General features: G+C 45.0%; 1 protein-coding gene across 3 annotated transcripts; it reads left to right on the forward strand.

Annotated features, from left to right (window-relative positions):
• The first annotated feature begins 1,037 nt into the window (after positions 1 to 1,037).
• On the forward strand, positions 1,038 to 25,834 carry CSNK2A1 (casein kinase 2 alpha 1). Of its 3 annotated transcripts, none has more exons than XM_075021969.1 (13): positions 1,038 to 1,155; positions 14,824 to 15,023; positions 16,084 to 16,195; positions 17,120 to 17,221; positions 17,649 to 17,699; positions 18,503 to 18,562; positions 19,239 to 19,322; positions 19,724 to 19,834; positions 20,659 to 20,760; positions 21,660 to 21,760; positions 22,437 to 22,585; positions 23,929 to 24,015; positions 24,522 to 25,834. In XM_075021969.1, exons 2-13 carry the CDS (start codon positions 14,923 to 14,925, stop codon positions 24,635 to 24,637), a joined length of 1,176 nt encoding a protein of 391 aa, XP_074878070.1. In that variant the 5' UTR covers positions 1,038 to 1,155; positions 14,824 to 14,922; the 3' UTR covers positions 24,638 to 25,834. The 3 variants fall into 3 exon arrangements, with proteins under 3 accessions (XP_074878070.1, XP_074878085.1, XP_074878078.1); XM_075021984.1 differs by having other exon boundaries at positions 1,049 to 1,180; XM_075021977.1 differs by lacking the exon at positions 1,038 to 1,155 and adding an exon at positions 6,290 to 14,536.
• The last annotated feature ends 524 nt before the right edge of the window (positions 25,835 to 26,358 follow it).

The following is a 26,358-nucleotide window of genomic DNA, read 5'->3' on the forward strand; positions in this document are numbered from 1 at the left end:
TGGGCCAGGGCCCAGCCACGGTGGCAGGGCAGTGAGTGACCAGCCCTGGGCTGCGTGTCCCCAGCCGGTCCCACTCTGAGGGTACCATGAGCCGGGGTGCACTCCTGCCCTGCCCAAGGGGGGGGATCAGTGCAGTTCCGGAGAAAGCGACAGAGGGGTCGGGCTGTGCCCCGAAGCTCTTCCTCCTCCCTGGGGTCTTCCCCGGCTCAGCTTGCGATAGAAGGGTCTGTGGTTGATCTTCTTTGGCCAACCCTTGGGGGTAAAGCCAATCTCCCGGGCTGCACGACATTAAATCTGGGCTAAAAACGTGAAAGGCAGCGAGCGAAGGTCACCGGGCCTGGGAAGAGGTCAGGGCTCGTCCCAGCGCTGCCGCAGGACCCTGCCAACACTGCGGGGTGGGGGGGAAGAAGAGCCCCTTCCATCCACCCCGCCACAGCCCCTGCACGGCTCGGGGATCCCTCGCTGCGGGACACCCCGGCGCCCTACCGCCCTGCAGCGTCCCCGGGGCTTCGGCCGCGGGGCCCGGAGGCCGGCGGGTCCGGGGAAAGGGCCGGGGCGGGGGCTGCGGGCCCGGCTCGGCTCCGCAGGCCGCAGTTGCCACCTGGCGGCGGGCCCCGAGCACAGCCCCGCTGAGGGACGGCCACCGGCGGCCCCTCGGGAGCCCCGTCAAGGAGGCCGCGGGGCCGGGCGGCCTCCGCCGCCGCGCACGGCCAAGCCTCCCGCCGGGCGAAGGGAAACCGACACGGGCGGGTGGGCGAGCGGCGCCGGGCTACGGGACACGCCGACTCGTCTCGCCTCACGGGGCGGCCCGAGCTGCCGGTGACCGGGACACGACCTGGGGCCGCGGAGCGAGAACAAGGCCCCGGCCCCCCCCTCCAGCCCCGCTCCGGGTCTCCCCGCGCCACCGAGGCCGCCGCCATCGCCGCCGCCGCGGACTACATCACCCATAACCCCCTGCGGCGAGCACTTCCCCCTTCCTCTGCGCATGCGCGCCACGGCCCCCTCCCCGCGGCACGTCGCGCGCCAGCGGGCTGCGGGGTTTCCGCTTCCGGCGCGCCTCGCTCTGGTCCCTGCGGCTGGCGGCCGAGCCTTGTGCCTCCGCCATATTGTCTGTGTGAGGCCGGCGGGCGGGCGGCGAGCGGGCGGCCGCGGCAGGTACCGGCGGGCCGCGGCGGCTCCGGTACCCTTCCTGGGGCCTCGCGGCGGGTGGTGGGCGGAGGGGGCGACGGGGGGGGGGGAGATGAGGCGCTACCGTGTCTCCTCCGCCGCCCTCCCCCTCCTTTTCTCCCCCCCCCCCGCCCCGCTGCGGGTACGGTGTGGGCTGAGGGGCCGCGGCCGTCCCTCAGGAGAGCTGGGCCGCGGCGGGGGGGGGGGCCGTCCCGGCGACGCTGAGGGTGAACGGGCGGCGGCGGCGGGGAGGAACGGGTGGGCCCGGTGCAGTGGGGAAGGGCAGGGCTCGCCGCCTCTTGCCAGCGGAGGGGGCCTCCGTGCCCCCGGGGTGGGGGGGGAACAGGGCAGGGCGCTGCGGGGGAGGCCGCCTCGGCTGCCCTCAGGCTAGTTTGGGGCCGCCCGCTGCCCCCGGCCACGCAGGAAGGGCAGGGCCCCACGGAAGGGTAGCCTTCCCCTCCCCCCAGCCCTGCGAGTTCGCACGTTCAGGCGGTGTAGGTGTTATTTACTTAAAAAGCTCTGTCTTGCCTTTTCTCTGCCCTGCCCAAAAAAAGCAGGGGGCTGTGAGGTGTGCGGAGGGGCAAGGAGAGGCCTGTTTCTTCTTGCTCCCACCCCCAGCCACGCAGGGACTCTGTTCTGGGCCTTTCTGGGTAGAGGGGAAGGTGGTTTTCACAGATTTCCCCACCAGTCGCTGTTCTCTTCTGAAAGCAGCAGTGGTCAGTCTTACCCCTGCTGTAATTTAGTTAACTGTGCATTGGGGCAACGGGCTGTGTGGCTGTTGGTAAAATATGCTTTGTAAACGAAAGGGCAGATAAGATTATGAAAACCCTTGCATGTTGTTTGTCAGATTACTTTATTCTTTCTTTCTAAGGGCTTTGGGTACAACCAATAAAGTTTGGATTATGAACACTCAGTCATTGGTATATTTTCTGCTGACAGCAGCGTTTGATCTGTGCAGAGACTCATGAGGGTATGTGCCTCACATCTGCAAGCTAAATTTATAGATTCTGAGCCTGTGTTGTTCAGTGGCAAGGTCCTTCGTGCCCGTGCTGAGCCCCTGTACCTGTGAGAGAGGTCTGCAATGGTGTGGGGTTTGTGCTGTTCAAACCTGCCACCAGGTTGGGGTCTTGGAGAGCTGCTCTTGCACTAACTGTTGATGCCAGGCTGCGAAACTGGGTGCTGCACGTGTCTCTTTGGAGGTGGCTGTGCTGTGTGCTCCATGTGTGCTCACCTGGTTCGCGCAAGCTCTGTCCTCAGCGTGCTTCATAAACTGCTCAGGAAGAGGAGCTCATTCTGCGTCTGAGGGTCAGCACCCTTCTGAGGTGACTGGGGGCAACATCATCTTTTTAGAGAGAAGCACATGGAGACAGCAGTGTTTATGCTTGGAGGCAGGTAGCGATTTAGTTTGCTCTTTGAACACTCTCTCTTTTCAAAAACATAATAGGTGGTCAAAACATTCAGGCTCAAACAGAGTTGGTGTTCATGCCGTATTGCCAATCAACCTGGGTGTTGGATGTGACTCTGCCAGCGCTGATTCTGGGTGTAGCATGGGTAGGTGCAGAGAAATTGCTCGTCCTGTGCGTTGTTCGTGTTGGTGTGATGTAGAAAAGGGTGAAGCTTGTGCTAGGAGAGGGGAGGCTGAGCTTGGGAAGACTTTAGGCAGGATTTGGGGAAAGTGTGAAGCTTGATCAGCTCCATAATTAGTCCTAAAACTAGGACTAGACCAATTAATGTTCCGATTCTTGCAGCACAATGCTGTGCCTGGGTAAAACATACAAACAGTGGTATGTCTGTCCTCTGTGGAAACACATGCTGTGTCCATAACTGGAAAAAGAAAACTGGAATAGGATGTGGCTCCCACCGGCAGAAGAGTGTCCGATCCCATGTACGGTGCAGTCTGCTTTCTGCCTTGAGGAGAAGATCTGCCCATGTCTTCGGGCTGGAAGTTCAGCTCTTTGGATGCCTTCTGGCAGAGAAGGGTTTATTGTAAAGGTCCAGACCTTTGCCTGAGTATGAAGTATGTAGATTTTCAGTGGTAGGCAGTGATCCTTTCATCTTGGCAATGGAGAGAGCTTTCCATTTTTTTCACCTTTCTCAGTTACCTGGTAATATAATTTCTATTATTTATGCATTGTTAGCGAAACCTCACTGTCTCCTAGTTCCCAGCATGGGCAGCAGCAGAGAGTTCAGTGTACATGTCCTGCTGCCCAGACCAGTGAGCTTGCCGAGTCAGGTGCTGCCCATGAGGAGTTGAAACAGGGTTGAGGAAGGTAACATCAACTCTGGAGCAAGGAAGATAACACCATCTTGGCCTTGACTGTAGCAAAGGAGGGGAAGCTAATGTAGCTGAATAGCTGGGTAACGAGCTGTGGTGGGGATAAGCCACAGTGTGTGGAAAAATGTGGTGAGAGAGCCAGATGCTGGAGGAGGAAGCAGAGACATCCAAGTGGGAGATTCAGAACAGGTTCTTTGGGTTTGGCGGGGCACATGGGTTCATGGATTGAGGAGAAATGGGTTCTGTTGGGAATATGGCTCTTTGGAAGAGGGGTAGTAAAATTGGCAGTAGGTTCTAGCAAATATGGAAGAAATTGGATCAAGGAGTGTTTCATGATATTAAGCAGAGTTAGTTTTATGCAGGGGCAGTTAATGGTACTCGTTTACTTGAAAAAAGCTGGTGAAACATGAGAATGAAGATGCAAACCTGTGAGTGGGGATTACTGGGGAAAGACTTGGTAAAATACTGTTCACTGAAGTTGAGATACGAAAAGACTTTAGTGTTTCAGATTTAGGGCATTTTCAAGTAGTACAGGTTAGGTACGTAGACATGAAATGGGTTCGAGGTTGGAATCTAAGGAATATAGGATGCTGAAAGGTGGTTATAGATTTGTGGATTTGTAGAGAAAGAAACTGTGTTTCTACTGTGATAAAAGGGATGGGGTCGTAACTTTTCCCAATTTTATTAAGTGGCAGGTGTCCTTATACCTTCCACTTGAATTCTTTTTTTGCATTTTCTCCTTACAGAACTAATTTTCTCTTTTTGTCTTTCCTCATGTCCTCTGAGGAATAAGGGAAAGGAAGACAGGAGAAGCAAATGGGTGACATTGTGGTGGTGTGATTAATTTCATGTCACACTTCTGAAGAGGCAGGGATTTATTTCTGGGTTACCAGACCCATCACCTCCACTGTTCCTCCATTATGGAATTGCTTACATTAAGGTATCTGTTTGATAAACTGTCTGGGCGAGATTGATGCTATTTTAGGTTTTATTGTCCCATAAGGGTCTTGAGAGAATAAACCCCATGGATTTTAAGATCAGGAAGGACTGCCATGACTTAGTCTGGCTACAAACATTATCTGGTTTTGATTGCAAGACAACTCTTGGATAATTTTTCTGAGATTGGATATCTCCTTCCAGGGGCTTCCAAGAGCTGACTTTCCTGGAATTTACAGAACCTAATTGGAGGAAAGGAGTTCTCCTTTGGACCTAGAGAAACTGCTTTGAAGAGGAGACTGCAGCTTTCTGAACTGGCATTAGTGCTGTTGCTAAAAGCAGAGTGTTTTTACAAGCTGGTTTTTGGACCCCGTTTCCTATCTGTCAGTAGGAAAGGTTGATAAGAAATGGAATTGTTGATGTGGTCATAGGATCAATGGTTCACAGATATCTTCTTTTGCTCAGGTGTTAGCAGTAGAGGAACAGCAAAGTGAGCCTGCCGCGAGTCTTAACCTGCTCCTTTGTTCAGACTGTTCTGGACAGTTTTATTCAAACAAATTATTTTATTATCCATTTCATGCTGCTGCTTTGGGAAGCTGAAGAGCAGAAGGGAGACCTTGGAGTTCTTTGCAGGCTCAAGACAATACCACCACAGACTCATATTTGGAAGGTTACAATTTCGATAATTTTAATTTTCCAGAGAGTTTATTTCTGAGAGTTAGGCTACGTCCTTCTTATGACTGATTTCTAATTTTTAAGGAATATTATCATTTGCAGGGAGGCGCTTTCTGAAGCAGGCTGTCCAGCTGCTTAATCTAATGGCTGGATTATGTTATGGCAATTGACTTGAAGTGAATGGTGAATAAAATGTGTACTAGATGGAAGTGGAAAATAATTTTGGGCCAAGGTGGAATTTGGCTGCAGGTTGCCAGTTGGATAGTCGTGTCTTTGAGTATTAACAGCAGTCCTAGAAAATTGAAGTTATTCAGTCTGTTTTTGCAGAGAAGTAGGCCTCTGCCCTTGCGCCTTCTGGAGCAACCAAAGCGTAAAGGAGTTAGCTGGGTTTTTTTAATTAAGCTAAGTGTAGGGAGAGTCCAGCGTGTTCTGCAGTGTTAACACAGAATTACGTGCCAGAACTTGCTTTCGCTGGGTGGGAGAGGTCTCGCCATGTTGTGAAGAAGCGCCCCCAAAGTCGTCCTGCATGTCCAGGGAGGTGAAATGGTGCCTCTCCCATGTTCTTGCCAAAACCCTCGGAGAAGACAGTTCCTCACCGCATCTTTGCACACGTGTGCATGAGTTGTCAGTAGATCTTTATTTTTAGTGTTCTGAAAATGGATAAGCGTGGACACACACAACAAATTAATTTCCAGTGTAGAAAAGCAAGAGCTCCTGCAATGTTCCTTCTCTTACAAGTTTTGTCACAGATTTCTCTGTTACCAGTGTGCTGTTAAATTCCAGCCTTGCCTTCTGCAGATTAGGCAGCATTTTAATTGTACTCCAGAAGGAAGAGTAGGGCTTTTTCCTCACTGAGGAAGTTTTGCAGCATCCAGATTAATTTCAACTGAGTTTATAAATTAAGAGTTACAAGTTTTGGTATATGAGAACATATGGCATCCAGGCATATGTCCAACATATGCATCTTACCAGGCATATAAATATATACTCATCCTAAACCATGACTTAATGCTGCACAGTGGCTTTGCTGAGTGATTGCAAGGTGTGAAGAAAGATGCTGTGGAGATGGACAAACTTGTCCTTGTATATGGCCGACAGTGGTGTGGGTTTGTTTGGCATGGCGAGGGTGGGTTCGGCTTTTGTGTCCCTGCTGGGTTACACTGAGTGATGAAGGCCGTGGTCACCAGGCTTCAGTTAGTCTCCAAAACACTGGTGTGAAATATTAAAATCTTAGTACATTTACGTCACCTGCAATCTCTGGGAGAGCTGCCTGTCTGGCTGTAGCTGTATAAACCCAGCACTCAGTGTGTTGTGTTAGGGTACCCAGTGCATAATAGATATGGATTTCTGGAGTTTAATAGCTGTTTTCTTCCATTTGATTTTCAGAACGGTTGTAGCTAGGTTTGTCTTGTGTTAACAATGATGAATTTTTTAGAGAATTATGTTAGAACTTCTACTTTCTGGCAGTGGTTTGCACCGGGTGTCTCTTGCTGAGCCTTCTGGATGCCAGCTGAACAGTGAAGACGGTTTGCGGTGCATTGCCTGCTCGATGGGAACAGCTGATCATGGGGATTTCCTGAAGAAATAGTTACGTGCCATGTATGCTGGTTTATTCTTTGGCTCTGGTAACTGTTCCTGCCTCTAGGAATTGCATGATCAGATCAATTAAAAACACATAACTTTTACAGATGGTAGGTACAGTTCAGTTGTCTGAGTTCTAGCTAAATCACTCTCTGTATGTGAACCGTAGGAGTCAAATCAGCTGAACGATTGGCCTGTCAGTACTCTGTGTGTACTAATTAATGAGGAAAACAACTGTGTCACTTAGCAGTAATTAGGAAGGTAGAACTTTCCAGAGGACGCTGACAATTGACCTGATGTCAGCTGTGACAAGCCTGCAGTAGTGCCGAAACATTGCCCTTTGTGAGCCTTCAGTAGAAGTTACCTGGTGTTGCCAGAATCTCAGAAATGGTGGTTTTGGTAATCAATTTCTTGGAAAATACTGTCCAAAGCTCCAGCGATAGGCACTTTAGTTTTGTTAATGCTCCTAGAAGAAAAAGAATCGCTTCGTGTTGAAGTCCTTGCAAGTACTCTGGCTTTCGGTCAGACCTAAAGAGATGTGCCTCCAAAAAACTCCACCGCCTTTCCTGTGCTCCCTGCTTGGCCTGAACTGTCAGGGCGGGGAGGAGATGCCAAGATGCCAGCAGAAGAACATTGTCATGGGTTTGTTTTGGTGTGTGTGTACTGACAGGTTAGTTTGGCAATTCCTGGTTACGTTTGTAGCCATTTTTATTTGATTGTGTCAGGAGTCTTCAGCCTGGCAGCAAGGATGTCCACTGTGATTTGTGGGAGGCTGGGAACCGTGGCAGGAGAAGCCACAGGCGTGGGAAAGTGGCAGAGCCTGCACTGGGCTGCTGGGGCTTGGGTGCCTCACTGGTGTCGCTGTCCCCTGCAGTCACACAGTCTCATCCGAGATCAGTCTCAGTGTTTTTGTGTTAGGAAGAGTTTTCCCTTTGCTCTGTGTGCTGTGGACTAGCTTAGTTTGGAAAAGATGAGGAAGAGTCCCTGACTTTGGGGGAGAAGTGGGAAGAGAAGAGCTTTCAAAGTCGACTGTTCTGTATAAAATCCCTTAGGAGATGAAGTGAGGAACATTACCGTCACTGGCAGCTTCCTGCTGCTGGAGAAAATCCCAGCTGTTCTGCCCCAGGTACATGTGCTGTTGCCAACACTGAAGTTTTGCAGAGGACAGTTGCACAGCTAGGCTGAGATGGTGGAGACCCGTAGAGGGTCTCTGTAAGCTCCACTAAAATTTAGCTGTTACAGGTCTGAACAAAAATGAAGACTTAACTGTGACAGAACTTCTGCTAGGACAGCATGTGGGTACCAGTGATACTGCCAGGGCAACCTGGAGATAGTCAGGCATGATATATGCTGCTTTCTACATTTGTGAAGCGGGAGAGTTAAGTTTTCCCCAAGGCTGTGGAGATTATCATAAATAGGGAGTTACAGTAAAACCGTTCCGTGGTCAGTCCTGTGACTTCCATATAGGCTGTGATGCTCATTACAAGGGATGACTTCTTCATTGGCAGGAACTGCAAGGAATTCAGGGGAGGAATTGATGAAGCTGATGAAGGAAGAACCAGTCTCAATTTTAGGATGTTGCTAGTACAAAATTACTCCAAGATGTTTCTTCCAGTTTAACTAAACCTGTCAACTGTCTTCCCTAGTGACTGGTCATGTCTTGTTTTGAATTAATCACAACTGTTCCTGTTTCTTTTTTAAGAGAATGTTGAGGTCTTCATATCATGATTTGTTATTTCTCCACAGCCGGACACAATCAGCTATTTAAAAGAAGTCTGGAAAATAATTTTGGTGGAAAAATGTAGTTAGAGCAGACTGTGCTGTTCAAAAAAAATACCAAGAGAAAAGTTTGATTTCAAACCTCAGCTTTTTTTTAACTCAGATTTTAAAATCTGCTTTTCTATTGATGTTGTCCCTTTAATAGGTAAATGGTCTTCAGGAAAGGATGTAGTATGTCAGTTTTGTTAATTCAGGCTTGTTTCTATTTCAGCTGTAAAATCATAGAAAAATATAGGTTGCAAGGGACTTCTGGAGGTCATCTGTTCCATACTCATATTGCTGCAGTTCCAGCATCATGAAAATACACAAATAAGATTTATTTTGTGAGATAGAACATATTTTTTATAGAGTTGGTTACTATTACTTCTTCTTTTAAAGGTAAGCTGGGTTTTGATTAATGTTGGCTGCTAGTAGGCTGTACTGTAGTATTTAAGCATGTCTTGGTCTTTTAATTTCAGTGGTGTCTATCCAGTACTAGATATTCTCCAAACTCTGAAGAAGTGAGTACTCCTTCCCTGGGAGGCTTACAGGCAAGGGATAAATGGGCTATGTGAAGGAAATAATAATCAATTTTATCTGAAAATTTTAATGCTTCCTCTCACTAATAAAGCATGTTATACACTCATGATTCCAGAGGTTGAGTTTGAGCCGTTTACTGTGAAAGGTAACGTCTCACTTGCAGTTGTGGATAAAAGAAAGGAATGACCTTTTGATTCCAGACTACTTACTGTAATTCTGGTCTTCTCAGCTGACAGAGGGCTTTTCTTTTTTCAAAATGAACTGGCTGCTGTCTGTCTTAGCCTGTTTGCAGTCTTAGTCTGTCACAATCGCCGCCGGTAATGAGCTTACATGGGGAAAGTAGAAGTGAGAGGAAAGTCTCTAGACCCATTTGACCAATTTGTGCATCTCGCTTTCTCCTTGAGAGGAAGATGAGGTTGTCTGGGGCAGTCTATCTGGAATTGATAAAGCAACAGAAATATTTTCTTGCTTCTTTGAGTTTGGCTTGGTGCAATTTGGGGCCTATCTTACTCCTTGGGGCCTATCTACCTCCAGGTAGCAGAGGGACTGCTCTCTGCTACCTGAATCTGAGTTCAGGTGGGTCATCAGTAATGATCATGATTATGTGGTGTTGAATGTAGTTCACTGGGTTCATTCTGTCTGGATGAACATAGAACTAATGGCAATATACTGCTCATACTGAGGGCAAGTTGTGCTGGTAGCAGCAATCCACAGGGAGGCCAGTGTCAAGCGGTGCTCCTGTTCTTGGGTGCATTATTTATACTCCAGACCTTATCCACAAAGGTCATCACTTGGATAGCACTTGCAGGTTCCTCGGGACACCAGTCTTCTGGGAAGCTCTTGGCTTCCAGCTCACTGGGAGTCTGTATGAGTGCTGTGTCATACTGGTGCAACTTCTTAGGTTTAAGGTTCTGAGTGAGTAACCATGTGCTTGAGAGAAGCTCTGTGCCAAAAACATTTCAATTTAAAAGGAGGAAAAAAAAAATTCTGGTATCTCAGTGATTCTTGACTTGTAAAATTCACTTTTTTTTTTTTATTAGAGGCTAAGTAGGTGTTTAAAAAACCTAATTTGCATAGATTTCTTAGCTATGTTTTGTTGCTACTTGCTGTAAGTGGATACATCTGGAAGGACAGAGTGCGTAGGAAATTCCTATACTAATTGGGTATAGGTGCTGTAAGTATGGGTACTTCACAAGAAATCAAGTCCTCCCTGGGGATGAGGGTTGCCAGTGAGATTAGAGCGCATTGTAAGGATGATAAAATCCCTTTTTAAAAAGGAAGGGGGTAGTAACAGTGGTTTAAATTAAAATGTTTTAAAAATCAAGTTCAAAGTAAACATTGAGAGGCTTTTTACCGTTTTATAGAACTTTAGGCATAAAAAGTCTGGCTTGGCAAGCTAAGCTGTACAGACAATAGGCTACTGTTAGAATAATTCAAACTTTTAAGAACTGATCTCTTTTAATTAATAGACCTTCCAATTAAAAAATTCCTATATGGTGGTAGCACAATTGTTTTTGTCTCTTGACTGGGGCTCTCAGGCACTCCTGTGGAGTAATTATCAGTAGTACATGCAGTGCTGTATTTGGCTGTGTTCTTGGGATTTTTTTGTATGCAGGATGAACGGGGTCCTATGGGGTGCTCTTGATAAGGATGCTGTGTAAGAGATTAGCTAGTTATCAGTTTGTTAATACTTAAACTGCGTTTTTAAGGGTAGGCCTATGTGGGAAAACAAAGCACTGAAACTTTTGCGTGGTGCTTGTTTGCTATAGCTACCATGTGAGTGCTGTTCAGTAATGTCTTCCCAAGGGGTGTCACCACAAGTGCTAAAACAGAAGACCTGTTTTTCTATCCCTGCACAGGCAAGCCTTTAGCATTTGACAGTGTGTATCAGACAATAACTGGAAGCTTTGTCTTCCTCTCTCTGTGACCTCTGGTATATTGCCTAAAAGCTCATGGTTATGTTTCCTAGTTAAGCCCTTCTCTACCAGAGAAATTAAAATTTTCAGAGGTGCATTGTGTTTTTTGGAGATGCTCAAGACTACACTGGATATGGCAATCTGATCTGATTAGATCTACTTTGATTAGATTATTTTCAGCAGTCTCTCCCAATATAAATTATTCTGTCATTAATGCAGGAATTAATAAATGACATGTTCTGTTTGGATTCTGCAGAAATAGAACTCATCCTTTATAACAAGCTCAGGACACTCATCTCGGTGTAATTGCTACTCATACTGTAGACTTTCTGCCTTGAAACTGCAAGCTGAACTGACTTTTGCATGACCACACCTGTTCCCGTTATTTGTCCATATTTGTGTCAGTCCCTTCTGTCGAAGAGCTTGGATCCACTGCAAAATTATCCCTCTCTAGGGGCAGTGAAAGCAAAATATATACAAATTCCTTAGCAGTTTTGAGCAGAGGGAGTGAGAAGCTTTCAGGCAGGGTGAGTTTGTATGTAACTTTGTTTGCTTTAAAACCAAATTATCTGTGCAGACTCTCTCCTCTTCCTGTATAAAGAACAGTAGACAATAATACCTACCTTTGTAAATAGGCATTGTGTGCCATTCTTAGAAGCTACAGTCAATGATTTCCTGAAAAAGCCTTTCTCTGAGCAGTCTGTTACAGCATACAGCTTGTGCTAGGCTGAAGCTACGTGACAAAAAATATCCGCTGTGAAATTTGATATATCTTTAGATAATGTGATTGATTTTTCTTTTTTATTATTTTTTTCCATGCTGAAACTGATGCTGCTAAGCTGGGTGAGGTGAAGCAGTTACATGTTCTTTATTGATACCAAGTTGTGCTTAAAAATTAAAATTGCTAAGTCATCTTAGACATACATACGTTCAGTTAATTCCTACACAAGGAATATTGGGCAGAGGAAGTTAGCCAGTGGATCTCCTGCCAGAAGCACATGGAATGAGGAGAAACAAAAACACAGTGATTAAACTTTGAAGTCTAATAAATTTCACTGTACTAAAAGTGTTCTAGTAAACTTGCATGCTCTGTTAATGCCTGAGTACGTTTTTGGAATATACATCTAATTTCTAAGTCTGTGAGTCATGCTACATAAATGGTTTGAGGTCTTAGATGATTGCTGCCTAATCTTCTGAAAGTGTGTTTTGTTAGAGTACTAACATTTTGTCCAGGAATAGACTATTTTTATTTTTTTTTAGTAATGCTTCATATTCTTCCGTTAGCTGAACACCTGGCTGAAGTGCCACATCCTTCCTTTATTGGGCTGAAGCCTCAGTCACACCTCTGTTGTGGACTTTGGAGCAGTGCCGTGTCCCTTTTTAGCCTTGGGGCTGGATTGCCATAACCCTGTCTACCTGGAGCTGCCTTCAACACCGTTGGTGTGTCAATAGGTCAAAAAATAACCCACGCTGCCAAGGTCTGTACCACCTGAAGAGGCTTAGTCCACACCAGAAAGAGACCTCGCGTACATTTCTGCCTCCGAATGCAGAACCAGGTGCTGGTCAAGCTGTGACATGGTGAAGGACATCAGACCTGTGTCCCCCAGGTCCTCCACCATCTTCATAGCCAGTGGTTCTTGCTGCGGTCCTTGCAGCAGCCTGAAGTACTGCAGACCTCCAGTTAATGACAGGATACTGCTAATAAAGCAGGGGTTTGCTTCTAGAATTTTCTTCTGGTGTAACGTATCCTGATAGCCTAAGCTAACTGCTCTGAGCAGATTTCTAGGTCTTTCTGATTAATGGGACTATTACTTCCTCCTGCAGTCTGGCAGTTGCCCATTTTCTGTGAAGGGATAAGATCGCCATAGCAAATAAATACATTATATTCGTTCAGATTATAGCATTGCCCACTGATTGAGCGCCTTTCTATAAACAGGGCTGTATAGTCTGTGCCATATGCTACACACCAAACAATACTCTTTCATGCTCCAATACAGCTTCCTTCCTTTTAAGATATTTTGAAAGCTGACAAAGAGATTCTTGTATTCAAATGTTTAGAAGTGTGTCAGCTTTCACTTGTGGTGAAAGATTTGAGAGGTGCCAAGGCACTATTTTTATTTTAGGCAGGACAATACTTTGGTCTGAAATTGTAGTAAGTTACTGTTGTCTTAAATATTCAGAAATTAGAGTATTTGTTTCTGACATACAGTAACTTTCTTTTGAGTTATTTTGACTAGTCTGAATACTTACAAAACTTAACAGAAGTTTTGCAAAAATCGCATTATAAAGAGGAAGAGGTGGAGGTGCTTACCAAATCCTTTGGACAAGCAGAATGCAAAGAAACATCTTTAGATCACTGCGGCAGAGTCTTTCTTTTGTGTTTGGATAAAGTGTCATAATCCAACACAGATGCCCTGTCATTTGGACAGTCAGATTTAATGTCTTGACTATAGAAAGTTGTGACCAAAACTGGTGCCCCATCCCAGCAGAACTCTTCTGGCTGCCTTGGTTTATTGTGAAGTCTTCTGAGCATCCTAAAGCCATTTAATCCCTGAATGGTTCCTGGTGACTGACCTCTATGAGGTCTTCCCAATGTCCTTTCTTGTCTTGCTGCTAGTTGGGGATGTAGTTTTCCTCATGATAGTCTGATTAGTATGGATGTAGCTTATCATTATAAATGTCCTACATGTTCTGGAGAATGCTATTGTCTGTGCTAGGACTTAATTGCATTGTACAGTGTGGTGCTGCTTTTTTTTTTTTTTGTCCTTAAGTAAGCCCAGAGACAAAACCCAGTGGTTGCCTGTTCTGTAAGTCTTGCTCACTTTCAAGTGGGCACTGGGTTATATGTAGAAGGTAACTGTTGTGGGATGGTAGGATGAGATGTCTGTGCAGGAGGGCTTGAACAGAGTAGCAAAAGCCTTCTTCAGAATATGTAGAAATGAGAAAAACATTGTACTATGAAAATCCCCAGAGTGATGTTCAGACTTCAGCTATCTTATCTTTGGATAATGTTTTGGTCCTGATGCTGCTTTCAGGTGAATACATTTAAATTTTTATTTTGTGGGGAAAGCAGCATGAGTGATTATTTTCAAATGCTGTTAAGCTGTTTTATACAAGCCTGTACAGTAATATACAAGTGGGAGGGTGCTTAAAACTGAGAAGATCCACGTTCTGACACAGTATCTGGATTTCTGTGCTCTCCTCCAGAAACCTGCTCCTGAGCTGACCAGCCTTGCTTTGTACATAAATGCTTTGGTTAGTACCTGCATTTTCCAGACAGAAAGGGCAGAGTAGTGTTCAGTGCAGGGGTTTTTTTTTTCCTTTCCACAGAATGAATCAACGTAGCCAGGCAAACCTTTGTGTGTGAGCACATGAAAGGCTTCAATCCCTTTAAGAATTGCAGATAAATCCTGAAGTTCTGATTTAAATGAACACTGGTGTTTCTAGAAGTTGAAACTTCAGAAGTGCTTAATTTCGGTTGCACAGGTGACCTTGTTGATCTGTCAGCTCTGTTTGCAGCATCGTTTATTAGTGCTTTGCAAGAGGTGATAGTTGCGCAACCTCACGTGAATGAAGTGTTTTGGTTACATGGGATGGCTCAAGACTTCTTCCTGGATGGGGGAGAAATTGCAGCTGATGGCTGTTGCTTTTACTCTGGAGCTGAAAGGAAGGCGTCTGCAGATACAGAGTATGTTGCATATCTTCCTTTTTGGAAAGTTACCTTTGCAACTGTAAGTTGGAAACTACATGCTGAAAGTTGCAAGGGGCGGGGGGGGGGGTGGTGTTACTTTTGCTAGTGGGGCCAAGTGGTCCTGTCCCTTGTGAGGGAGAGCAGACAAATTGTTTTCAAGCTCTGACAGATGATCCCAGGCCTGTGGCTGGGCTCCAGCCTCTCCTCAGCAGCTTTTAATGATTAACTTAAATATTTTTATGGTATCTTGAGATTTTAACCTCTGGTTTATTTTCTCTCTGCAGGTGGAAGAATCTGAGGCCTTTATCATCTCTCCAGCTTTGCAGTTTGGGTAGCCTCTGATTTCAGACATCTCATCATTTTCACCTGCCAACCTGTCTGATATGTCGGGACCCGTGCCGAGCAGGGCCAGAGTTTACACGGATGTGAACACACACAGACCCCGGGAGTACTGGGACTATGAGTCGCATGTTGTTGAGTGGGGGTAAGTCTCTGGGCTGCTTATGGATGTCCCTGGACAAGGATCAATCCCTGTAGGGTCCTGCATAGTGGTGCATGGGGGGATTTCGGGCACCTGTGCTGCATTAGGCTTTTTCGTGCTCCTTGGCAGATGTCTAGTGTGCATGGCAAGGGTTAGGATCACAACTTGTCTTAGAAAAGTGTTTCTTGTCAAAATTTTAAATCCCCAGTGATGCAGGAACATTTTTAGCAGCTTCCTTAGGAGTTTGGTTTAAAGAATTTTTGCCAGGTAGTCAGGAAACATCCCCTTTCAGAGGGGAGAAAATCTTTTTCTGAAACAATCTAAACAGCCCTGGGTGAGAACTGAAAAGAAGTGAAAAGACATCTGAGTTGCTTCTGACTTGCATGGGTGAAGAGACTCAGCAGACTTAAATAGGTACATGCTATTTTGTGACTTGTTGCTCAGCTCTCTGCGAGTGACTGGAAAAGACATGTCTGCTTCTTTTTGAAGGAAGAAGGTGTCTAAATTGGGCTCATGACTAAACCGTCCAAGAATCAGACAGCAGTGATGCCAGCTTCATAGCTCTGCATTCCTGCTTTTGTATAGCAGGGCCCAGACTAAGTTCTGCCCTCAGCTTTGTTGCAATTCCTGGTTTCTGAAATGTATACAGTCTTCTGAGCATAAGTGGTGTTTTGTGCCTAGTCTGTTTTTAAACAGGCTAGCGCTTAAATTTTTGGTCTTACTGGCTTTGCTGATTTTTAACAACGTTACACAAGGGAAAACGTAGCTTCCAAATATAGAGAGACCAGTGGAAGGGATAGCTCAAGTTTGCTGATGCTGAAATGCATAGTTGGGCTTATGTTACCTACTGCAGAAGAAATAAGTTCTGGATTGAATCTAACTTGGGTGAGTAGAAGCTCCCTGTTTCTCTCCTAATTCTTAATCATGATGTTCAGGAGATATAAGACACTAGTTAATCCACCTTGTCTGAAAGGTGAGGCAATGATTTAGTGTTAAGGATTAGTTTGTAAATTGTGATGGAAATGACTGAGCTCTTTGTAACTCTTAACTTCTATCTCCACAGAAATCAAGATGACTACCAACTAGTTCGAAAATTAGGCCGAGGCAAATACAGTGAAGTGTTTGAAGCCATCAACATTACAAATAATGAAAAAGTAGTTGTTAAAATTCTCAAGGTGAGCTGGGGATTGGGGAAAAGATAAAATCTGTATTGAGGTAATCAGGAGGCCAGGAAGTGCAGCGTTTGGTCTAAAATGTTTGATGGTCTAAAACATTCAATGGTCTAAAACTGAAATCCTTAAAGCCTAGCTTTGGAGTGTCATTCAGTGAAATGGGCCATCGTTTTGAGCCTCCTAAGAGAAGCCCTACACTTAATAATTAAGTCACATCTCTGCCTGTAAGAAATTAGCCTCTATCTTAAAGAAGTCCTGATGTGCAACACATTTTACTTGGAGCTAAGCAACACTTCAACAGCTGACTAGAAAATTCTCAGCTTCTCTAACTGCCAGTGCCCTGGCATGCTGTGATGTGCATAGAGGCCTATGACCTAATGGGATCATTGTCTTTTAAGGCCACTGATTAGATTTAGGGACTGCTAACCTTAAAATTTTCATTTATGCTCTGCATGTTCCATTGCACATGTAATATCCTTCCAGATTGAGAAAGGGTCTCCTGGATGCTGGTTATTCTACAGCCTTGATTGGTGAAATACCTTCATTTAGTGGCCCGTTAGATAGCTCGGGGACTTCTCGTAGTTATACATTTACCACATGCCAGTTAAGAAGTTTTGGACTATCAGATCATGTTCAGACAGCTTTAAAAAATATATGTCATCTTCCTAACTGTCATTCACATGAAACTAATGTTTGTAGCTGTCAGGGTTGTATGGTTAGAAAGGAGATGGCAGATATTTGAGCCCTTACTGGAATGATGCATAGTCAGGTAACAACAAGATCTAGCTGTTTGAACTTAACTTGCAAAGGCTCTGATGTATTTTGCTGACTTGCAGTCACCAACTTTTGTCATCTGGATGTTGAGCTGTCTATTAGCCTCACTTTACTGGAGTGCTTTGTCTTACACTTTGGGTTTTTATTCTTCAGCCTGTTAAAAAGAAGAAAATCAAGCGTGAAATCAAGATCTTAGAGAACTTGCGAGGCGGTCCCAATATAATCACTCTTGCAGATATAGTAAAAGATCCTGTGGTGAGTATGGAAGGAACTTAAAGGGTATGCTGGGGTTATGGGTGAAGTTGCTGTGTTTGACTTCAGCTCTGATCTGGCTTTTTGTTTTCCCCTGCTCTTAAATCCTTCTTTTGAATTGCTTAATCAGATCAGCTCTTAATCTGATTAACTTCTTTTAGAGGGCCCTTCCCCTCCCAGGTCCCTTCAGCCCCTCACTCTGTAAGGATGAGATACCAGTGAACTGAGACAAGTTAATTCATTCTACAAACAGTGCTGGCAGGGGCTGCAGGCTTTGGTTCTGCTTTCTCTGTCTGAGGGGAATCATAAGTATGTCTGAGGCAGAGGGGCTTCTAGCAGTTTTAGGAGTAAAAATGGTTTAATTAATTATCCTAAATGAAAACATATTATCTCAACTTAACATGGCTGAACGCTTTTCTCTCTGTTTTAGTCTCGGACACCCGCTTTGGTTTTTGAACATGTAAACAACACAGACTTTAAGGTACAGTGTGGGATGTGAACTTCTAATGCTTTCCATTTGAAAGCCACTCGTAATGTTTTTCTGGGGAAAGGCAAGTACGTAGGGGACAGGCAGGTTATTTAATCGTTTCCTTCCAACATAGTAACTGTCTTTAAAGGTAAATACACTTGGGACAGACGTTTGTGATTAGTCCTTTGGTACCATTTTGCCACAGAAGCTACAAGATGAGAATCCAGATTCCAAGTGGTATTCTAGTATTCTAGCCTTCAGAGCAAATTAATCTGTTATCTTGTGGACCATCAGTGCCTGCCTTTTTGAAACATTTTTGCTTTTATGTTCAGTGTAGAACTATTTATTGGAACCTCTTTAAAAGCAGACAGCTGTTTCTGTGGCTTTCCATACTTCTGGGAAAAGGGATTTAAATGTTTCTTTGTCCCCTTCCCTACTGACCTGCCTCAGGAGAAGAATGGCTGTGCAATGCCATCTGGAATAGCTGCTTAATGTTGCAGAGCACCCTTGGTCTTTTTGAGACCCAGTCTGCAGGCATAATCGATTGTGCTGGTAGTGGGTGAGTGCAACCTGAGGGAGTTAGTGACAGGAACCAGAATGTACTGTCTGAGCAGAGCTGGAAGTAAACTATGTATGTGATTTGAAAGGGGAGAGGAACAGACTGATCGGAGTAACTTGGGAAAGTTTTACTGCTCCTTCAAATGGGTTTGGAGAACAACAGCAGCAGAGAACAGGGCTGAGTTGTTCTGGATTGGCAGGGATGTGATATTTTTCTTGGGTGTTGAACACTGATACGATGTGTTTGTGTCCCACAGCAATTATACCAGACATTAACAGATTATGATATTCGATTCTACATGTATGAGATTTTGAAGGTAAGTTGGTGTTTTGCTGTTTTATCGGTTTATTTCTAGGATTTGCACTCAGCTGATCCTATGGACATGGTTATCATGTCTCTAATGGGGAAGAAGGGAAGAGAAGGCCTATGGAAGAATTGGGCAGAAAAATATATATCAAGGCAGTATCAGTTGTTCAGCCTTGTTTCTGCAACGAATTCTTGTCCTTTTTTCTGAGACTAGCGGAGCCTTTGGGTACAATGAGATAACTTAAGATCCTAAATCAAATGTACATGTAGCTTCTGAAAACAGAAAATTGTAAGCTGTTACTGCCTGGTTTTGTGCTCTAATGTAAATGTGAGTCAAATTTATTTGCCCATTCTTCTGAAAAAAGTGTTTTTTCCTCAGGAGTCTGGAGAAGGGGAGGCTTGCTTTATCATTAGTGCCTAGTAACTGTGCTCTTAGGGGCTCTGAAATTCCATCTTTATGAGGAAGCACATGAGGTGAAGTCAAAACACTTCTGTTGCTGGGACCTCCCTTTGAGGGGGACTCTAGAAGGTTTCTGTGGTCAGCAAGTCTAGTCCAGGATATAACACTAGACAGTAAAGTCTTGCCATCTAGTTAGACTTGGTATATGTGGAAATACTTCTGAATATGATTGAACTTGAAAGGTTCTTGTGACTCCAGCATCTGTTTCTTTGTATGTTACCTACAGGCTCTAGATTACTGCCATAGCATGGGAATCATGCACAGAGATGTCAAACCTCACAACGTCATGATTGACCATGAGCACAGAAAGGTAATGTGAGGTGACTGGAGGGCAGGGAGAGGTCCTACTTCTCTCTTGGTGAACTAGGATCCCTTTTGGGTACTCCTGTGTAGTGGTACTAGCAGATAAGGGGGACTGCACTTCCATCATGTGGAGAAATGTGAAAGGAAATTCTATAAGCTGCTTTTCTTAATTTTTTATTGGTTACACATAACCATAAACAGGGTTAGTAAGGAGACATATTTTATTTAGACTGGTTGGTGATATGAGTTTGTGGAGAGTGTCTAAACAGATACTCTGATCAACGTCAAATTAATTGGAAATAAAACACTTGTAAATGAAGCTTCAAACTAAGCTCACCAGTAGTGTCATTCAGCCAGTGGAGAGCTGGAGCATCCCTTGAGCCTTTTTTCTTTTTCTCTCGTTTCTAGCTTAGACTAATAGACTGGGGTTTGGCTGAATTCTATCACCCCGGCCAAGAGTACAATGTCAGAGTGGCTTCCAGATACTTCAAAGGACCTGAACTCCTTGTAGATTATCAGGTAAGAATCACCAGGATTTATCACTGACTTCTGTATGGAAATTCTGTGTCATTTCAAGGTAGCAAACCTGAAATTCAGGTATCTAGAGACCTGAAGCTAAAGACAGTCCATTCTAAAATGTATTGCAGAAAGCAGTGGCTATAAAGCCACTGAATTAAAGAAACTAATGAGTAGTCTCAGGACCTGAGGAAGAGCTGCAGAACTATCATCATGGATCTTGGAATACAAATGTTGAATATTTTTAGCAAGGCTGCGTTTGCAGTAAGGTACAAGATTGAAACAAAGCCCTTGTGGAAAGAGCTAGTACTGCACAAACTTCTAAATTAAGTTATAAAAACATCCCCATATCTGATGGCAGTTTGCATTATGGAAATGCTGTGGGCTGGAAATAGCAGTGTTACTGGTGACTTTCAGATTGTGCTGGTTCTAAATGAAGGCACTTCCTCACTTGCCCATGTACCTTGTGGAGTCCACTCCTTTTGATGCTTGTTGTGATGCTTCCCTTCTCAACATGTGTTTCTCAGTGATTCATAACATTGAAGTCTGTGGTGAAAATGGAAAAAGGGACTGGTCTTTAATATCTTTATCAACAAGGATGGAAATAGGATACCTGCTGTTCTGCTAATTGCCGTATCCCAGTTTGAGTAACTGGAACACTGAGCTGAACAGTCATCAGTGATGAAGATGCATGAAGATATTTCAGTCTGTTCCCAGTGTAATGTGGCCACATTTGTATCACTGGAGGGAGGGGGGACCCTGTTAGTATTGGGACTCTGTTCTGCTTAATTCATTAGAAATTGAATTGTCCTTCTGGTTTTGTACAGATGTATGATTACAGTCTGGATATGTGGAGCTTGGGTTGCATGTTGGCTAGTATGATATTCCGAAAGGAGCCATTTTTCCATGGCCATGACAACTATGATCAGGTGAGAGCTGGTCATGTACAATCTCTGTTCTCTTAGCACAGTGAAGGTTTCCTGCTTACACTTCTATTGAGGGATCCGAAGAAGAATTTAAGCATTTCTCTAATGGCTTCTTTGCTCAATTTGAAGCCTCATTCCTTTTCTCAAGTGTGCAAGATTATCTAACCAATTAAATAGAAATAGATTTATAGTGCTTTGTGCTTACGAGCTCCTCAGTAGGTATCTGGAAAAAGTTATAACAATAGTTATATTAAGGCTGGTGTGTTCTGCTACATAGATTGACTATTCCTGAGGTTATGTTGTGTGGAAAGCCCCTGCCACTCTCCACCTTCCCTCCCCTCTGTATAGAAACTCTGAATTTGGTACAGTTTTATATAGATTCTTAAATCTTTGAGGTGTTGCTTTTAGGCCAAAATTGTTATACTTAAACCTTTAACACGTGCTCTGCATCTGACTAACATGCAAACATTCAAGAACAGTGACCTATTCTCAAACCTTCATTCTAGAACCCTCCATGGTGGCTCTTCACCCTTCACGTGCAACTTAGAGTTTCTGCTTTTTTGACCAGTTATTCTTGCCTCCACCCCCATAGGTTTTGAGTATTTTCTTGCTACAAAGGGAGTTAGTGTTGCAAGGTCTCAAGTTTTAGTGATGTTAGGGTATGCAGCTCCCTCCTGGCTGCCTTGGGTTACTACATTCTGACTGTGAGCAGAGGCATGTTCACCATGCCTGTGATTGTATGTGGCCAGGGAAGTCAGAGCAACGAGATGACCCTGTGGCTGCTGGTTCAGTCCACTGAGACCAGGTTCAAGCTCCCAAGGGAATGTGCTGCTGTATCTTCACGCAGGCTCTGGCATTATCGTGCCCTCGCAGTAGTGACTTATTTTTCTGTTTGTTCCCAGCTGGTGAGGATAGCCAAGGTGCTGGGAACAGAAGATCTATATGACTACATTGACAAATACAACATTGAACTGGATCCACGTTTCAATGACATCTTGGGCAGGTGAGCCAAGGTCCAGAGTAGCTCATAAGCTCTTTATTACTGGGACAGCTACTGCTTTGTCAACAGACCTTGAAGTTAACAAAAACTTACACTTATGAGAGAAATCAGAGCCAAGATGCTTGAGAACTGTCACTTTGTGCCTTTGATCCCTTTTGCTAGTGTTTCCCATGGTCCTTTATCTGGAAATGGACTTGAGGAAAGGTTTTTAAATGTCATCTAGGCAATAAACGAACTGCCGGAGCATAAAGCAAGAAGGGCAAATGCTCTCACCAATATTCTTGGGGAAAAAAAAGCAAAATGGTGTTTCTTAGGATTACAGTGCAGAAAATCAGGTGCTGCTTAAGATGGCATTTACATATCTTTTGCCTCATAGAGTTATTTTGTGTGACACATACTAATGTTGGGGGCATGACAGAAGAGCAGAAGCTGGCATTTTAGGCCCGTAGATCCATTCTGAATTTGAGTCCTCATGCTGTCTGGGGCTGTGGTAGCTGTGCCACCGCGTGGAGACACGGTGTACTGCCTTGTGCTCTGGTGCAGCACAGCCCTGTTGCTGCCGCACCAAGCAGCGGCCCCTCTCGGAGATGGACATCTGTCGCAGTTCTTGCTCTTTAAAAAAGTGAATTTTGGCATTGATGTCCTCTGCCTAGCCTGATTTGGGTGTCTTTTTCTACAGACACTCCCGTAAGCGATGGGAGCGCTTTGTTCACAGTGAGAACCAACATCTGGTGAGTCCAGAAGCTCTGGATTTCTTAGACAAGCTGTTGCGGTATGATCACCAGTCACGACTCACAGCAAGAGAAGCCATGGAACACCCCTACTTCTGTAAGTATCAGCTGCTGTCATCGTCTGCTGTCCAAAGACTTCTTCCTCTGCCTCTGGGAAGTCTCCATTCCTGTAGGTTGTGGAGATAGGAGCTAAGAACAGCAACATAATAAGCCTGGTCTTTGCAAATAATTGCACTGGAGCTGAGGCTGCTTGTCTCTGTGGTGGATAAAGTAGGCCACTGCCACCTACACCAGCTGAGGAAACAAAGTGTTATATGCCCATGTCAGGCCAGTGAATCAGCAGCACTGTGTTAAAGAAGCTTTGGTGCTAAACCCATGCTGATTTCAGCAGGTGTCTGGGTACACAGAATCTTGCATTTTGATGAAACCAGATAACTCTGGTTTGTTGAGAAACAGGCCCTTTTAACTCCTTCTGTTGCTAAATGTGTACCTTGGCGAATGGTATATTCAGGTCTTGATTTTGCAAGCAAAAACGTAATTTTCACTAGTAAATGTTTTTAAATGCTTGCTGTTTTTCACAAATCATGATATTTAGGTTCTTGAAACGGCTGTAACAATGCAAAATATGAGTATTTGCTTACATTCTTTTTTTTTTTTCCCTTGCTGCTGAATGGACTTGTGTAGTTAACAAACAGTATATATCTGTGTTGTGCCTGTGCCAAATGTTCAAGTGAAGTGTTTTGCAAATACGAGAATTAGTAAAGCTTGAAAGCTTGGAGTGTGAAAGTTGGACAAACAGCTAAATTAACTTGTGTCCAAATAGAGATACGGGTGATACTGAACTCAGTGTGAGGAAGGGCAAAATTTGGAATTCCCTTGTCTGATGCAGTAGGCTTGGGAGGCAGGAAGGGGTTGTCTCTGTGCAGATGGTAGTCTAATTTACCTGCGGCTGAAAATAAAGAGTTGGTGAGTAAGTTGGGAACGTATTACAGAAGACAACAAGCTCCAGTGACACTCATTACAACTCTCAGGCTGCTGTGGGATGCGTATAGAGACATGACATACGACTGTAATTAGTGATAATCTTTCTGCTTGCTACACCCATTTTCTGGGTTTGGCTTTATGTGATTATGCAGTTGCTTAGCATGGAAGGGAGATCAACTTCACCTTAATTTCCTTCAGCTTTTCCTGTCAAGCAGTCCTGCTGAACTCCAAAGCCTATCATTTAGGTGATTTTTCACTGATAATTTTACCTTGGTACCTTCTTGGGTGCTTCCCACTGGAGCTGGTGGAAACTTCTGTGTTCCAGTAGATGATGGTTGATATTACTTGACATATGCAGCTTGCCAGGACTGGCTGAGCATAGAGGTCACAGGCAGTCGGCGTGCTTTGGCTGGCTGGCTGGCAACATGGCACCTAAGGGCAGTGTGCTCTTCCTAGATCCCATTGTGAAAGACCAAGCTCGGATGGGCTCGTCCAACATGCCGGGTGGCAGCACTCCTGTCAGCAGTGCGAGTATGATGTCAGGTCAGTTCTACTATCGACTCTTCTTGTTGTGTGGCATTTTAAAGCATTTACATGCACTGTGTGGATGTGAGGATCCAGGAGGGTGAGTTCTGCAGGTGGGGCATTAGGTCATCTCCTGGGACTGATGACAAGGGCAAGGAGGGCTATGAAGAAGTGGGTAGGAGAGCATGATAAATAAGGCCTTGCTGCAGCCTGACCTGCTTTTCTGGTCTGTTTTTAAAAAGTGCTTTGCAGTTGGATTTTTTGGCAGCAGTTTGGAGGACAGTGATCCTGCCACACATCTGCCCGGCAGTGACACTTGTATGTATACAAATCTGTGCTCTTTTCGGAGGCTGCAAAGAACAGTGACAGATCTTTAATCTCAGCTTATTTTGGCAGCTCTGAAAATGTAACAAAGCGGCAGCAAACTGACCTGCAAAGATACTAATTCATTTACGAAGCTCAGCTGTCCTGGATAGCAATGCACTGGTTTCACTCTAATTCCTGCTTACTTGTCTCTCTTCCAGGGATTTCTTCAGTGCCAACACCTTCACCCCTTGGACCTCTAGCAGGCTCACCCGTCATTTCTGCCACCACCACTCTGGGGATGCCCGTTCCAGCTGCTGCAGGCGCTCAGCAGTAGTGATGGGCTCTGTCTCCTGCTGCCTGAGCTGAGTCAGGTGGGGAAGAGGTTTCCCCCTCCACCTCTCCTCAGGACGCAGCTCGTGCCTGGCAGGGGAAGGGAGGGTATGAACGCTTTGGAGGCACCGTGTCTGAACTGTTGCTTGTGGATTTATAGTAGTTCAGTCATTATATACAAAATTATTATAGGCTGATTTTTCTTTTTTTACTTGAACTTTTCGTAACTCAGGGGATTCCCTGAAAATACCTACAGATGGAATATTTCTCGGACAGTTTTTCCCCCCCCGCCCCCCCCAAAAAAAGTACTCTTCATTTAAGAACAAAGATGAATCAACAGCATTTCCAAGCTCTTGCATCCTGCTGGAAATCTCTTCATGTTCCCACCATTACTCCTCCATGAGCCTACACCTTGGGGGATTGTGCTGTTCTCCAGAGACTACCAAACCAAGTCTTCGTGAGGCAGGGGAGGGGGATTCTTAAAGTACACTCACTTTAACCCCATGTCCTGCATATGACTCAGCCGGGGTACACTGAGGAGACAATTCCAGCATGGAGAGGTGGTATAAGCTTAAAAGGAGTAAGTGCAGATAATGTCTGAAACCCTAATTGGATTGAATCATGTCTCTTGAGGAGCCAACCAGAATGCCAACTCACCCCCTTGCATGTAATTTTAGTCTTAAAAGATGGAGTTACTGATCCAATTGGAGTCCTTGCCACCTCCTTGGAAAGGCGCTCCTGTAGAGTGAGCTGTACTCTAATCAGCCCCTTTCTTATGGAGGGTTCTTCCTGCCATTGCTTGGCTTGGATCTCTGGAATTAGTTTGTTATTGGGTATATTGTTTTTAAATTGTTTATATAGGTTTCAAGCTGGTGGCTACTTAAAGCTGGAAAAATCAGACTGCGCCAAGTCCGATATCACATCTTCACCCACCATCCCCTCCCTCACGTGCCATGTGGTGAGAATACCAGTTACCTCACAGTCTTGTAAATATGCACTGAGAGGAAGGAGCGAGCAGATGTTAACTTAAACTGAAATGGTAGATCAGTAATTGTGGACAAATATTATCATTGACAACGGAAAAGCACCCTTGTTACAGCCCTGCTACCCCTTGCTGTGTATATATACTTTGTCCTTCATATGTGAAAGATCCAGTGTTGGAATTCTTTGGTGTAAATAAACATTTGGTTTTATTTATCGAGGTTAGATTTAAGTTCCCTGTGTAGAGGCCTCCCTGGGGTGGTGGTACACTTAGACGCAGGAATGGCTGACAGCCCCGAGCGTACTGGGGAGGCTGCGTCCCTCTTCACACGCACCTTGCATGGTGAGCTGTGCTGAAAAGCCTTACACATCACAAGCCAATGTATCTCCTGGGAGGAGGATCTTTTGCCATAAACCCAAAAAACCCTCCTCTTCTGTCTCAGGCCTGATGGAGGGGGAGTTGAGATGCTGAACCAATTCTTAGTTTTTTGTGTGTGTCGCCATTAGTTGGATTTCAATGACTTGTCAGTCATGTAACGCTTGTGGGGCTCAGCAGGAGCGGCTGTAAGCACGAAGGCACCTGTCCCTCTCGGTGACTTCCACCGTAAAGCCATCGCAGCGGTTGCTTGTCCTGGGCATTGAGTGCTCTTCCCGTTCCTCAGCAAGTGCTGAAGCCTTGGCCTTTGGCTCCTGCGTGTCCTCTGAGCACCCATCGCTCATTTGCTCTTCTTTGCGGGGGTGATG

This window comes from Buteo buteo, chromosome 2 (genome assembly GCF_964188355.1).
Source record: "Buteo buteo chromosome 2, bButBut1.hap1.1, whole genome shotgun sequence".
NCBI lineage: Eukaryota > Metazoa > Chordata > Aves > Accipitriformes > Accipitridae > Buteo > Buteo buteo.

Excerpts from the sequence above, each read along its gene's own strand:
- CSNK2A1 (XM_075021969.1), top strand. The coding sequence starts at position 14,923 with ATGTCGGGACCCGTGCCGAGCAGGGCCAGAGTTTACACGGATGTGAAC. Across the intron at positions 20,761-21,659 it reads GCCATGACAACTATGATCAG|CTGGTGAGGATAGCCAAGGT; the intron begins GTGAGAGCTGGT and ends GTTTGTTCCCAG. Across the intron at positions 21,761-22,436 it reads TTCAATGACATCTTGGGCAG|ACACTCCCGTAAGCGATGGG; the intron begins GTGAGCCAAGGT and ends CTTTTTCTACAG.